The sequence below is a fragment of the Spinacia oleracea genome, chromosome 6, assembly GCF_020520425.1.
Source record: "Spinacia oleracea cultivar Varoflay chromosome 6, BTI_SOV_V1, whole genome shotgun sequence".
NCBI classification, from domain to species: Eukaryota; Viridiplantae; Streptophyta; class Magnoliopsida; order Caryophyllales; family Amaranthaceae; genus Spinacia; species Spinacia oleracea.
The window spans coordinates 86,684,102-86,699,632 of record NC_079492.1 but is presented as its reverse complement, the minus strand read 5'-3'; the positions used below and the strand labels follow the sequence as shown (position 1 = coordinate 86,699,632).

The 15,531-nt window shown below is 34.9% G+C and overlaps 1 protein-coding gene across 1 annotated transcript; it reads left to right on the top strand.

Annotated features, from left to right (window-relative positions):
- Positions 1-3,809: 3,809 nt before the first annotated feature.
- LOC110802715 (uncharacterized) lies at positions 3,810-14,689 on the top strand. Its single transcript, XM_022008171.2, has 14 exons — positions 3,810-4,268; positions 4,696-4,857; positions 5,808-5,873; positions 6,063-6,206; positions 6,290-6,400; positions 6,665-6,766; positions 6,843-7,028; positions 7,350-7,439; positions 7,513-7,647; positions 10,012-10,134; positions 11,975-12,060; positions 12,131-12,743; positions 12,903-12,980; positions 13,168-14,689. Exons 1-14 carry the CDS (start codon positions 3,963-3,965, stop codon positions 14,206-14,208), a joined length of 3,243 nt encoding a protein of 1,080 aa, XP_021863863.1. The 5' UTR covers positions 3,810-3,962; the 3' UTR covers positions 14,209-14,689.
- Positions 14,690-15,531: the final 842 nt, after the last annotated feature.

Below are 15,531 nucleotides of genomic sequence, written 5' to 3'. Positions count from 1 at the left end.
TTCAATACAAAATTAATATGCAAACTATAAAGTTGATCGCACAATTTTATTTTAGATATTAGTAAGAGAGTATTATTTATTTTCACAAACATGCACAAATTATTTTTGCAAAATATTGTTTAATTATTTTCATGATATATAGTACATTTTATCCCACAAAAATATAACAATACATACATTATTACATGTATATCTATCTTATTAACAATTTGTGCTTTTAAAATTAAACAATTAAATATGACAAATTAAACAGTTAACAGCTAACAACTATTTACCAAACACTTTTATACAAACTGCTAATCTAATTAATCAGCTAGTCAAAATTGTTATTCAATCAGCTAGTGAAAACTTCTTTCAATCTGCTACATCTGACTGCTAATCACCAAACAGGGCCATAATCACACACTGTGCCAAAGACTGCTAATCACCAAACAGGGCCATAATCACACAGTGTGCCAAAGACTGCTAATCACCAAATAGGACCATAATCACACAGTGTGCCAAAGACTGCTAATCACCAAACAGCAACGCGCGGATGGTGTAGGGGCCTGCACGTAGATCTACGTGCACCTGCACCAAAACGCAAATACATTAAAAGAAAACGCAAAAAAACAAAAAACTACAAAAAAGAACATAAGAAACTAAACAGAAAGAACATAATAGAGTAAACGAAAAGAACATTAACCAAAAGCTGAAAAAAAACACTAATATTAAAAAACTAAAGAAAATGTACAAAATTTAAAATAACATATTCTCTCTCCTGATACACTATAAAAAGAACAACTATTTTACAAAAAGAACATCATGTAAAAAATGCAACAAAAAAACAAAAAAAAAACATTATTATCGATAATATTATAAAAAATTAAAAAACAGTAAAAAAGTTAAAAAGAACACAAAATAATTAAAAAAAGAACAACAACTTTTTTAGAAAACACAAAGAACAAAATCAAAAGAAAAATAAAATAACAAAAACTCAATTTTTTTTTAAAAAAAAAGACAAAAAAAAAAAAGAACAAGAGCACAAAACACATGAAAAAGAACAACATTTTCTTTTTCCTTATCAAACAAAAGAACATAATGAAAAGGGACGAAAAGAACAACAAATCTATGTTCTTTTATTAGTTGTATTTGTTCTTTTCAAACCACTTAGTGTTCTAATTAAAAAGACAAAAATGACGATATTTTGATGCACTTAAAACTAGGGACAAATTGTTTTTTACCACCTACAAAAATCAAAAAATTGTTTTTTACCACCTAAAAAATTAAAACTTGTATTTTACCACCTAAAAAATAATTAAAACTTGTTTTTTACCACCTAAAAAACCAAAAAATAGATGAAACCTTTATGTATGGCTACCTTATTCAATTTCCTTCCAATTTTATACATTCCTTGTGTGATTTTCTTTAACTCTTTCACCCTTTGCTCTTTACTTCCATTAAATTTTGTCAATTTTGTGAATCAATGGTGGTGAAAAATTATGTAAATTAATGGAAAATAAGGAAACGGGGGAAGAAAATTGAGTTAAGTACATGAAATTGTGGAAGAATAGAACATATTAGAAATATTACCGTTATTGTGACCCCCTACATAACATTTTAATCTATTTTTTCATATTTCAGGTGGTAAAAAACAATTTTTAAATTTTTTTTAAGGTGGTAAAATACAAGTTTTTGTTTTTTAGGTGGTAAAAAACAATTTTTCGATTTTTTTAGGTGGTAAAAAACAATTTATCCTGATCTATATTTTTATTTAAATTTATTTTTGTTCTTATCCAACGCATCAGATCTATGTTCTTTTAATGTTATTTGTTCTATTCAAACGATTTTATGTTCTAATTTAAAAAAGACGAAACGACGATTTTTTGATGCACTTAAAACTAAATCTATATTTTTTAAAAGTATTTTTGTTCTTTTACCACGAATCAAACTATGTTTTTTTTAAGTGTTATTTGTTCTTTTCAAACCATTATATGTTCTTCTTTTAACAATCTATGTACGTTGATATAAAAGAACAAACTATATTGATTTAAAAGAACAAACTATGTTGAAGCCACAATAAAAGTAAGTTGTGAAAAGAACATTACAATTTGAAAAGAACATTAGAGGAAAGAACAAGGAAACATACCTTAAACACTTGATCAACATTTATCAGGAGCATCAATATCTTTTAATAAATCATCAAAAACTGATCTCAATCCTCGGAAAATATCACGCTCTCCAGATATTCTCTTGCTTCGAAAACTAGCCAAATTGAACTAGTGTTTTCTTAATTCACTCATTTTCAACAAAGGAGAAACATTCAGAAGGAATTTCAGAGAGAGAATAAGGAGAAAATATATTTTTTACTCTTTCACTCACCATCTCACTCTTTCTCTCTCAAAAAATCTCTCTTATGTTGAGAGAATATAAATCCTCTCCTCTTTCTCTCTCTAAAATGTATTTCTAAAATGACTAATGGTTATGATTCATAAGTACAATTATTATATATATATAGTTGCTGGAAAATAGAAAATGAAAAAATAAGAAGTAGAATCAAAGAATAACAGGGAAGGAGAAATGAAAAATTCTTAAAGAGTGCATAATGAGAATTATGCACGTGTTTTTATTTTGTTCTTTTAACAGAATATTATAAAAAGAACAAATGAAAAGACTAAAAGAACAAATAGAGAGACTAAAAGAACAAGTCAAGTACCTTGTCCAACAATAATATATGATTCGGAATCATCATTTTCATCATTCTATTATGAATTATCAAGCACATTATTCATAATAATATCTGATAAAATAATAGGTTAACATGTATAAAACCAAGAAAAAGAACGCAATCAAAAGAACAAAGGAGAAATAAAAAGTAAGAAGAACAATAACACAATAAAATAAAAAGAACAAGTTATGAAACGCAAATGAAATTGAAAATAATAAAAAAGAAGAACACAATAGAATGAAAGAACAAATTATGAAACGCAAATGGTCTATTTTTCTACTATAATGAAACTGTTCTTTTAATATGAGCATAAAGAAACTGTTCTTTTAATACGAACATATGTTCTTTTAATACGTAAAACTGTTCTTTTCTGGAAAAAAAATCGTAATTACATAGTCAAAATCTTCAAAATCAGCGATTTCAACGAAATCAGCGTGTTGTTACATAATTTGATTCATTAGAATCATCAAAACCTTCAAAACTCGATTATTACAAAAACAAAGTCATCAAAATAATCAAAATCATCAAACACACGATTATTACAAAATCAAAATCATCAAAACATAGAATTTATTATTTCAAAATTGAAAAATTACCTCCCAAAATCTGATTATTAGCTGCAGAATTCAGATTTGAAGAAGAAGAATCGATTTAATTTGATGTTGAAGCAGAAAAATCAACGAATTTTTGGGAATTTTCACTACTTTCTCTCTCTAAGAACCATTTTAGAAAACCTAGTTCATATTTTCTCTCTCCTCTTCATAATTTGAGTTCAAAACATAAAATCTAGAAGAATATATATCGCAAGATGAAAGCAAATCGAATAAAAAACGCGAAAAACATAGCTGAAAAGAACAGAGCCTTTAATGTTCTTTTGTTCAAGGGTATTGTTCTTTTGTTCAAGGAAAATGTTCTTTTATTTCCGGGATTTAATAAAACATGGGCGTTTTATGTATTTTTTATGTAGTTTTATTTCCGGTGCACCTAGAACACGGTGCACACGCCTGCACCATCAAATTTGCGACCAAACCGGGTCAAAATAACACAGTGTGCCAAAGACTTCAAACTGTAGATAACGACACTAGAAAGTAGAAAGACTAGAAACCCATATTAACACTTCAAAACCACCACCATTCAAATTCTCCCGTCTTTCTCTCTCTCTCTTCAAATTCTAAACTTCAAATTCTTAATTTCAAAAAGATTTGTAAAAGCGCAAAACCCCCTCAGTGGAACAAGAAACAAACTACCTGCAAATATGATGCAAAGACTCTTCCGAGGGGGGAGCACTACCAAAAACAACGGCGATTCTTCTGATTCCTCGCCGGAAACTCCTTCACCACCGCCTAGGTCACCGGCAGGAAGCTTCCAGACGCCGCCTTCGTCGTCTTCTCCGGTGGTTACAGGGCCAGCTCGGCCAATTAGATTCGTGTACTGCGACGAAAAAGGGAAGTTCAGATTAGATCCAGAAGCCCTAGCGGTGCTTCAGCTTGTTAAAGAACCAATTGGTGTTGTCTCTGTTTGCGGCCGCGCTCGCCAGGGCAAGAGCTTCATCCTCAATCAGGTTTTCCACCTTTTTCTTAATTTCATTCTCGATTTTAGGTTAGGGTTTTTACTTAGGGTTTAATTGTGGTTAATTTTGCTGTCGAGGAGTGAAAACTAAGTCTAAATTTATTTATTTATGTATTTGGAGTGCTATTAAACATAGCTTACGTTAGTCGTTTGGGAAATTGCAAAGCCGACTTAGCTATACATTCCCTAATTTCCTCATGAAATGGGCATCCTGCGTTGATCTTTGTGTCTAAACTTAAAGTATTTGATGCTTATTCTACATTTATCTGCCTCCTGTGTTCATGCTTTCATTTAAGTTGGATTTAGATGTAATCATTAAGACATAACCTACTTTCATTTCATGCTATTCCTTGTTTTTTTTTTTCTAGTTTGGAAAGTTTTATAAATTGATTGTTTAACGTGGTTTATGTACTGTTTAGCTTCTAGGCAGGAGCAGTGGATTTCAAGTTGCATCTACCCATAAGCCGTGCACTAAAGGGCTTTGGCTATGGAGCGTTCCGCTAAAGAGGACTGCTTTAGATGGAACTGAATATAACCTTATTCTTTTGGACAGTGAGGGAATTGATGCCTATGATCAGACGGTTAGAATTCCCTACTTGTTGAGTTTGGAAGTTATTTATGTGTGAACTTAATTCTAAAGTTCATCATTTTTCACATAACCAATTTTGGATCTTGAATCTCTATCCTCCCATGGCCCAGTGGCGGTGCCTGGATTTTTTGCTTAAGGGTTCGAAATTTTCGGACAAATATAAATAAAATCAAATATTATAATCCAAGATCTAAATAATAGCTAATAAATTCGGTGTTATTAACATTAAAAAACTAGCCCCAAGGAAAGACAAATTAATAAAACCCCAATTATAAAGGAATAGAACTAATCCCACTTAACACAAAACCCCGTAATAAGAAAGTAAAGACTAATTAATAAACCCCAATTATAAAGGAATTGAAGTAATCCCACTCAACACAAAAGTCCATAATAAAGAAGTAAGGGAAAAGAAAAAGAAGAGGAAAACATAGGGAACAAAGAAGTTAGGGATTTGTTTTTTAAGGAACTGAGATTTGAACTCTTAATCCCTGCTATCAACACCCCATACTTCAACCACTGCAGCACTTAACACTATACTGAAGCTGTCGCGCGCTTAATATGTTATAACTCTGTTTTGTTTAAAAAACCAATCAGAATTTTCTGGTTCCGGTAAGGGTTCAGTTACTGGTACCGCCACTGCCATGGCCCAAGAAAAAGGAGACAGATAGAGAGAGGACTAGAAGAGGTAGATGATCCAACCATTCCCTGAACCAGTGTCTCTCTCTATCTCTGTGCTCCATGGGCCATATCACAAGAAAAGAGGAAGAGAGACTCGTAATTCAAAATTGGATCATGAGAATGGATGCTCTAAACAAAGCAAAATTAATTTCTGTTTTGCAATAAGGGTGGTCTAGTATCATTTTTGTTTTGCTTTTTCTCCAATCATCTATTTTCTTGAAGTGTTTTAGATATATTCTTTGTTGTAATTGAAGTATTCTTCAGGGTACATACAGCACCCAGATATTTTCCTTGGCTGTCCTATTGTCCAGCATGTTCATCTATAACCAGGTTAGATACATGTTTATTTCTGTTTCCTACCAATAATTTCTCGTCGAATGTAGTCATGTTAGAATGTCTTACTTTTTCTAGCTGTGTGATTTATTAGTGTCTGATACCTTGCAAAATACAAACACTGCTCTCTGAATATATTATTTTATTCTGAGTTTTGTATATTAATACTTCTAATATCTAATTCAGATGGGTGGAATCGATGAGGCTGCACTTGATCGTCTTTCTCTTGTAACCGAAATGACAAAACATATTCGAGTGAGAGCTTCTGGGGGAAATACATCAGCTTCTGAGCTAGGACAGTTCTCTCCAATCTTTATTTGGCTTTTAAGGGTAATCACTTTAGTAGCGTGACTAGCATCTGATCCAGCTTTGTATATTTCTTTGGTATAATGTTACTGAACATTGCTTTTCAGGATTTCTATTTGGATTTGACCGAAGACAACAGGAAAATAACCCCCAGAGATTATCTGGAGCTTGCTTTGAGACCCCAAGGAGGTGCGAAAGATGTTTCTGCCAAGAATGAGGTATCATTTTGGAAAGATATCTTAAACAATGTACATATTTGGAGACTATTGTTTCCAGCAATTAATTTGGATGCAAATTTCCCAACATGATGATGTACCTTGTATATTTAGTTGTGTATATAGACTTGGAAAGGAAACAACTGTTTTTTTGTTACTTTTGATGCTGTGTGTTGCAAGGATTAATCATGCTGAGAGTGTTGAAAATTTTAAGTTTATTATAAATGTCCAGTTACGAAAGCTCATGCATAACATTATGATGATTAGATTCGGGAGTCAATTCGAGCTCTATTTCCTGATAGAGAATGCTTCACTCTTGTGCGGCCGCTAAATAATGAAAGTCAACTCCAGCGCATGGACCAAATCTCAGTGAGTATCTCACACAATTGCTGTTTTCTTTTTGTTGTGGTCATAGTCTATTGAGAGTATATTCATTAAAATGCAGATGGACAGATTGAGGCCAGAATTTCGATCTGGTTTGGATGCATTGACGAGGTATGTATTTGAGAGAACTAGGCCAAAACAAATGGGAGCAACCACAATGAATGGACCTTTGCTCGCTGGTATTACTCAATCATTTTTGGATGCACTAAATCATGGGGCAGTCCCCACCATCACGTCTTCTTGGCAGGTCAGTATTCAGTTTAAATATTCATCATGTCCGCCATTGTTGTTAGGAGTTTTGCTGCTTGATTCAAGATGTTTCTGTTTACAATATATTTGTTGCAAGTACATATGATGGCCAGAGTTTATCAGCTACTTTTTGTTGATTTGTTTACACATTTAGAGCTTGTTTGACTATCTTTAGAGCAGATTTTCTGTAATTGTCCATATCAATTCTCACTGTGATGTGATCAGCACTATCAGCAGACTTGTTAAAAGCTGCGACAATAATCCGTGTCTTACGTGTAGCCAAATGCTTTGTCTAATGCGTAAACTCTTTGCTTTGTAGAGTGTTGAAGAATCAGAGTGCAGAAGGGCATATGATTCAGCTACTGAAGAATATATGTCCTCTTTTGACCGTTCTAAGCCAGCCGAGGAAGTAAGTATGGCTCCAAAAAGAATTTGTATAGTGTCTGTTTCTGTTACATATTTGTCAACTTTTTTGCTTTTAGGGAGCATTAAGAGAAGCACATGAAGTGGCTGTGCAAAAGGCCTTGGGTGTCTTTAATGCTTGTGCTGTGGGGGCTGGTCCAGTTAGGCAGAAATATGAGAAGCTACTCCAGACGTTTTTTAGGAAGGCTTTTGAGGTACTTGTTAAACACTAACATTTCCTATCCGGTGTACTTGTTAATTCTTGTGCTGTTAATTTTTCTTTGTGTAAATTTACTTTATGAGCTTCCTTGTTGGATACTGGAGCTTTCCCAAATTATTCAATAGGGGAAATACGAAGGAATCTGGCTAACCTGGAATTTATTTTGAGTTTATTTGTAGGGATAGCTTGTCCTACTTGCGTGTCTTCATTGACGTTCTTATAATTTTTTTGATACCAACCTTTTTTCATGTCTTGCATACTTCTTGCAACTGTACTCTCATAGAAGGTGGTTTACTGTAGATATAGTGCTTATATCACATATTATGTGTATGGTGGTATGAAATGTGTCTGAACAGATGTTGGAATGTGATGGAGAATTATTGGCTTGGAGGATTTTCTTTTATGCCTTGTTGACCTTTAGGACAGCCAAAAATATTCGCATATATGGTGTTTCCTATTTCTTTAAGGTCTCTGAATGTGGTATTCCTGGTATATGTCCCGGACGCAGGTACAAGTATCTGATCCTTGTACGGATCCAAGTGCCAGATACGCTAATTCTAAAATTTAGGATACTGTGATATCGCCCTAACTTTTGACATGGGTACGGGGATATTGGAGGTATAAAATTAAGAGTTGGTGCATGTTTGGTATAAATTAAGAAAGGAAATGGAATAGAAACAAATGAGAAGGCGAAAGGGTAATGTTAAGTTTGACCATTATTAGTCCTTTGGTATAACTAAGGGCTTGTTCGGCATCATTTTTGTTTTTTGGTTTTCTGTTTTAGAAAAACCAAAAACTGATTTCCGTTTTGGTTTCCAATATTTTCAAAACTAGATGATTATTCTTATTATTATTAAAAATAAAAACATCCCAACTCTCCAGTACCTTCTTTTACTCGTCAACCACCCATTCATATTGCTCCTTCGTTCGCCCCGCTTCCCACCACTGTACCATTTAAATAGTTCAATCTCCATATTATTTATAAGAGAATTAATTTAAAATGATACTATAATATATATCATCATTGTAAAAGTCTAATGTAAAATGAAAACAAATAAGATGATGATGATGATGTTGATAAAAGCATTCAATCAATTCTCTCACAAATCAGATAATACCATCCTGCTTCTTATTTCTCAATCAATAAGTAATAACTACTAATAAGTGAACCACACCAAATTAATATGAAATAATTGAAAGCCTGTCTCATAATTTGTACACAAAAATCAATTCGACCCTTTTTTCGAATTTTCTTCTTACCAATTGAAACTTGTGAGGAAGAACGAGACAAGAGTAGACGGTGGCGATGGCGGTGGTGATGGCGGTGGCAGACATAGATGGATATATGGTGTGGCGCAACAAAGACGAGTTGATAACAATTATGAGAATTTTGAGAAAATTGAATTAGAAAAATCAAAATTTTAAAAAAATAAGAACAAAGAATTTCTAGAACAAAGAAGTATTAGAATGGAGAGGAGAGGAGAGGAGAGATTGACAGTAAGAGTATTCCTAAAACCAAAACTGTAAAATGAAAACCACTAAATGTGGTTACGCCGTTTCGGTTTTTTTTAAGGAAATTCAAAGCATGATTAGTTTATTTAAAAAAAAACCCAAACAGATTTGTTTTGCTTTTTAAGAGAAAAAAACAGAAAAACCACAGACCGCAATGTCCCCGAACAGGGCTTAAGGAAATAAATCCCTGGTATCAACCTGAAGATTGAGGAGGGTAACAATTTTGTTACCATAGGGTTGGGAGAGGTAACAAATGGGTGATAATGGTTAACCTTAGGAAATGGAGTGTGTTATTAACATCTCATACCAAACAATAAGTAATTAGAAACGGTTATTGATTCTTTCTACACCTAAAACACATTATACCAAACATGCTCTTAGTGTAAAATGCTAAATTATTCTTGGCGCTTTACAATTTCTGTTGAACACCAGTTAGTGTTCATTAAATAATTTGTGAGAAGTTTGATTTGTAGGCACTTGGACGGTATCAAATATGTTGGCTGGGTCTGGGTTTTTGGTTTGGTTTTCCCTTTAGTATCAATGTTTAGTGTGACCTCAAAATATTTGCTCAGCTGGGATCAGTTTTCTCTCAGCTGGGTAATTTTCTCGGTTTGTCTAACTTCACCAGTGAGCTGAGCTGCTATTAGCTATCGTTGCCTTCCCTCCCTAACTTGTTTGGTTTCGGTCGGTCAATCTCACTGTTCGGGTGTGAAGTACATTTTTGAACTAAGTTTTATTGACTTTCGAAGTTTTGGTTGGATCAATTTCTTGCAGGTATGCTGATTATAGGCTGGGACACTATGTCTGAATTGTTGTAAACCACTGACTATTTTGACTGTTTATCCAGGATTACAAAAGGAATGCTTTTATGGAGGCAGATATGCAATGCTCGAATGCTATTCAGAACATGGAGAAGAGATTGCGAGCGGCTTGTCATTCTGCTGATGCAAAATTGGAGCAAGTTCTCAAGGTGGATTTGCTTTAGCAGCTTTTACTTTATTTATCTCATCTCTGTCTGTATAGACTTCAATTTTCCTGCACGTTCTGTTTCTTGTTTTTGTGTTATCTTTTTAATGACTTCCTAAATGACCTTTCAAATTTCATAGTGCGTAATAAGTAGCTTATGAAAACTACCTATATCATCCAAACTAAAGTTACGAACCTCTGGAGTATCAAAGTATGTTTTAATTCCCTAAATTTTGAACAAAAAGTTCAATAAGTTACACATCTACTATGGTTCAGTATTGATCTGTCCTCCGGGAAGGAACCTGTCTTGAGTTTTGTAGTGATGTTGAACAAAGTAGGCAAGGGAAAAATCAAGATTAAATTATAGCAATAATTAGTAAACAGAAGTCTGAACTTTCTTCACAGTTTTGGCTTTGTGAGAACCTAATGCATCTCTTTCCAGCTAAATAAGATTCGGACGGATGTTTGAATTCAAAGTAAAACTATGACCGATCAACTGTAATCTTTGCAGAATATTATCTAATGTGAGTGATGTCAACCTGACTTGAGTTGTAAGTCTAGTATAGTTGCATTCTTCAATAACCCAATCCAAAGCCACACTAGATAGAAAAGAATGAAGGGAGAGGATCATGGTTGAAGAGCACAGGAGATAAAATCTTGTTTCATGTAGCCGAACCCATCATTGGGTTTAAGCAATGGCGGATCTTCTATAGGGGCCATCTGTGGCCCTGGCCCCTAGTAGAAGCCCAAAAAACTGCTAGTGCAAAAACCCCAGGGAAAGTTGGAAACGAATTACCGGTCTTTCTCTGTCAGTTTATCCTTCTTTCAAGTTACCAGTTACTACTAAGGCACTGACAGTCTGACACACAAGGCCACATGGGACTAGTCTCTCTCTTCTTTTCAGCTTTATTCTGACATCCTGAGCTCTCAAGTCGTAACATCTCTATTTTTTTTTCTAAAGACCTTTCATTCCGAGTTTGAAATTCCGCATTTTGTATGTTTTCTCAATTTTTTTAATAAATGATATTACCTTTCATTATTGTAGTACGAACTACACATGTTTTAATACAGAGTATTTTTAGAGTATTATTTACCCACGTTAAATTTGGAAATATACTTTTTTTTCTAATTGTTTTAGTTGCGGATATACTTACAAGTAAATGCACACGATGCGTAATCTACATTTCCGAAAACATGCATGACAACTCATAGTTTAATTAACATTAAAAATATTTAATTTGTAAAGGTTTCATAAAATGGAAGGGCTTTTTAGGCATTTTTTAAAGTGGACACCAACTTCAAGAGAGTTGACTGACATAATAAAGATTTTCTTATATCCTTGTTTAATTTTTTGGTCCCCAAAAGAAATTTCTTCAAGATCCGCCATTGGGTTAAGGCTTCAATATTGTTGTATTGTTGTTGTAATCCAAAGCCACCCAGAAAACTTTAGAATCCTATCCAAATGGCTTATTTTTGGATTCACGTGTAGTAGCCGAAGCCGAATCCCTTTTTAGTACCCTGAATTCCTGATCATTCAATTATACTCTTCATTTGCCAGATATTAGAGTGTGATGCTTTGTATAGTTTTACTGGATTTCAGAAAGTTCTACTTCTTGTTCTGTATGTGTCCTATTGTTTGAAGTGAACTCAAGGAACACTGAAGGAAACATGTTGCGCTGCTTTTTTCTGTTTGCTTCTTCTGTGCCTTGATATATCAAGATTGGTTGACTTGATGTCATGACAACATGTTATCTTGATATTGATTGGGTGCGTAACTGCACATTTCACTGCTTGTATACATTCTTGCATTTGGAATTTGATTAGCAGAACACTTTGATATGCAGATCCTTGATGACCTTTGTTCAGATTTTGAAAAGTCAACTTCTGGTCCTGGAAAATGGCATAAACTGGCAAGTTTTCTTCAGCAAAGGTTAGTGCCCCTCTTTTGATTTGACGTTTCTTAATATTGATTGGGCTATTTTAACTTTGAAGTTTTCCAGTTTGGAAGGTCCAATTGCTGACCTCGTCAGGAAGCGAATAGATCAGGTCACATCCGAGAAAAGTTCATTGGGTTTAAAGTGCCGTTCAATCGAAGATAAGATGAATATGCTCAACAAACAGTTAGAAGCAAACGAGAAATCAAAATCTGATTATTTGAAGCGTTATGAGGGTGCTATAAATGAAAAGAAGAAGGTTGCTGATGAGTATATGAGCCATATATCTTCTTTGCAGAGCAAATGCAGCTCCTTGGAGGAAAGATCCTCCAGCCTGTTGAAATCTCTGGAGTCTGTCAGGCAGGAATCCTCTGAATGGAAAAGGAAATATGAGCATGTCTTATCAAAGAAGAAAGATGAAGAAGAACAAGCAAGTGCTGATAGAGATGCTCTCAAGTCCAGAACTAGTGCTGCAGAAGCAAGACTAGCCGCTGCTCGTGAACAAGTTCAATCTGCTCAAGAGGAAGCTGATGAGTGGAAACGGAAATATGATATTGCTGTTCGAGAAGCCAAAGCAGCCCTTGAAAAGGCAGCTGTTGTGCAGGAGCGTGCGGATAAGACTAGGCAATCCCGGGAAGATACTCTTAGAAGTGAATTTGCTATTAGTCTGGCAAAGAAGGTCTTAACTCATTCTTTTATTCTCAATGGCTTTCCGCCTTCACTGCTCTGTAGTATTAACATATTTCTCAACAGTATTTTGTTGCAACTATTAGGTTTACAATGGCGTTATAATTTGCATGAACAGTCACAACCTAAGCTACTCTATGTTATGTTATAGGAGAAGGAAATCAAGGAGCATGCAATAAAAAATGAGCATGCAGAGCAGCGATTGGCAACTTTGAGTTTTGAGTTGAAGGTATTTTCTATAGCTTATTTTTAATTTACGGAAGTGAATACAAAATCAAGTTAAAACATAATCTTTGGTGTTCTATGGTAACTTCCACTTATGGGAATGACTGACTTGTTTGAGCGTTTTAATTCATCTTCTGCTTTCTGAAGTATGCAAATTTTATGTCTCGGACTTGTATGTTATTTTCCCTCAGGCTGCTGATTCCAAGATAGCTAGGTATGAGTTGCAAATAGCAGGCATGAACAGTGACATAAAAGAGTTAAATGAGAAGCTGGATGCTGCAAATGCTACTGCACAATCATATGAGAGAGAAGCTAACACACTTGAACAGGAAAAGATACATCTGGAGCAGAAATATCGATCTGAGTTCAAGAGGTTTGATGAGGTGCAAGATAGATGTAGAGTTGCTGAAAAAGAAGCGAAAAGAGCCATTGAGGTGGCTGATAAAGCGCGGTCAGAAGCAGTTGCTGCTCAGAAGGAAAAAAGTGAAATCCAGCGGACAGCAATGGAAAGATTGGCCCAAATTGAGCGTGCTGAGAGGCAGGTTGACCACTTGGGGAGAGAGAAAAATGATCTGGCCAATGAACTAGAAACCCTCCGTGCATCCGAATTGGATGCCAGTGCTAAAGTAAGACTGCTGGAGTCTCAGGTTGAAGAAAGGCAGAAGGAAATTGAAACACTGATGAAATCTAACAATGAGCAAAGAGCTAGCACTGTTCAAGTACTTGAAGGTCTCCTTGAGACCGAACGTGTTGCAAGGGGTGAAGCAAATCGCCGGGCGGAGGCCCTTTCTCATCAGCTGCAGGCTACTCAAGCAAAACTTGATATGATTCAGCAAGAGTTGACATCAGTTCGTTTGAACGAGTCTGCCCTTGATGCCAAGCTGAAGTCTGCTTCACATGGGAAGCGTTCCAGGGTGGATGAGCATGATGTGGGTGTGGATTCTGAGGGTATGGATGTTGATAAAGCAAGAATGAACAAAAGAAGAAAAAGTACAACCAGCCCACTACAGCAAGCAGCCTCAGCAGCTGATTGTGATTCTGTTTTTACGGGAGATGATGATGAAAGTAGTCAGCAAACTGACACACAGGACTATAGAAAGTTCACCATACAGAGGCTCAAGCAAGAGCTGACAGAAAACAATTTTGGGGATGAGGTTTTCAAGCTCAGGGCTCCGGCCAAGAAGAAAGATTTTATTGCTTTGTATGAAAAATTCATCCTGAACAAGTACTGATGAACCGATTAATACATGCTAGATTTGGACGGGAGATTCGGCTGTAGTTAAAGTTCCAAATTTTTTTGGCTTATCTGAGTCTGGGAGGCTTAATTTATTTTCTGACTTACGATGGTTGTGTGCCCTCTAACGTGGAATCATATATGCAGTTTCATTTTGACTCTCTGGAGTGAGACAAGAACATGATTGGTGAAGTTACATTGTTTCATGGTTTTGCTGTAACTATTGTAGGTCTAACATTAAGGAACATGATATTGTATAGCTTTCTTAGGGACAGTTGGTTTCTGCAAGGACAAGCATTGACAAGTTATTATTATGGCTTTTCAATGAACTGTAGGGGTAGTCCGGTAGTTTTGGTCAAAAACGTGTATGACCAAGACCTTCCGTAGTACACTTTTTGTGTGTTTTAGTTTAATTTAGAGTTCACTGCTGTAGTACCTCGATGATGATTTATTTTAGAGTAGATTGATGCCCAGTTAAATCAGGAGTAGAATGGGGGGAGTTGTTTACTCCTATTTGGCGTTGATGTGTTATGGCAGACTTAAATTTTGGAGTAGTGCGCAATTCATACGGGGCTATTGCTTCCAAGGTGCATCTATCGTTGCATCCGTGCATGTCACACGAATGTGGAATTAACGATTAAAATGTTTGGTTGATTCTTTGAGTTAACCATAAGGCTCTGTTTGGTTGATCCTTTTTTTCATGAGACAACGAAATTCTATTATAGTTTTCTTTTGTTTGGTTTTTGTAACAAATTTTATCGAAAAAGAAGTAGATGGGCGATGATTGATAGGAAGAGACAAGAGATAGGTAAATTGGAAAATGGAAAAATGATTTTTCTTCCCTTTAATGGAAAGAAAATCATTTCCATTTGTATTGTTGTGGTTTATAACTTTCAGAAGGACTCTGCTGAACCATCAATAACAGACTAGTAAGGGGTGGTAAGAGAATTCTCCCAAGCCTAACAAAGTTGATGGAGCGCTTGAACATGTGACTTCTAAATAACAAGGTCCCATAACTCTACCAAACAAGCTTGATGTATATATGCGAAATTATAAAAATACTCTCTCCATTCCTTTATGCTCTTCCTAGTTGGAATTGGGCAGGGGATTAAGAAAAATGAAATCTTGGTATGATTGGGCGTTAGAATAATGATTAAAGTTAGAAGATACTCCCTCCGTCTCTTTTTGTTGTTTACGTTTGGTATTTTGCAAGCGTATTAACGACTAATTAATGTACATTGAGATTCCTCTATTTTTTTTAATTTAAACAAGACAAATTACGTCTATTTATTATGAGTTTTCACTTTTATCAAAATTCTAT

What these genes read in the sequence shown, in the direction of transcription:
- LOC110802715 (XM_022008171.2), top strand. Translation starts at nt 3,963, where the DNA reads ATGATGCAAAGACTCTTCCGAGGGGGGAGCACTACCAAAAACAACGGC. An exon ending in TTGATGCCTATGATCAGACG is followed by an intron (nt 4,858 to 5,807) that starts GTTAGAATTCCC and finishes AGTATTCTTCAG; the next exon opens with GGTACATACAGCACCCAGAT. An exon ending in GTTCTAAGCCAGCCGAGGAA is followed by an intron (nt 7,440 to 7,512) that starts GTAAGTATGGCT and finishes TTTTGCTTTTAG; the next exon opens with GGAGCATTAAGAGAAGCACA.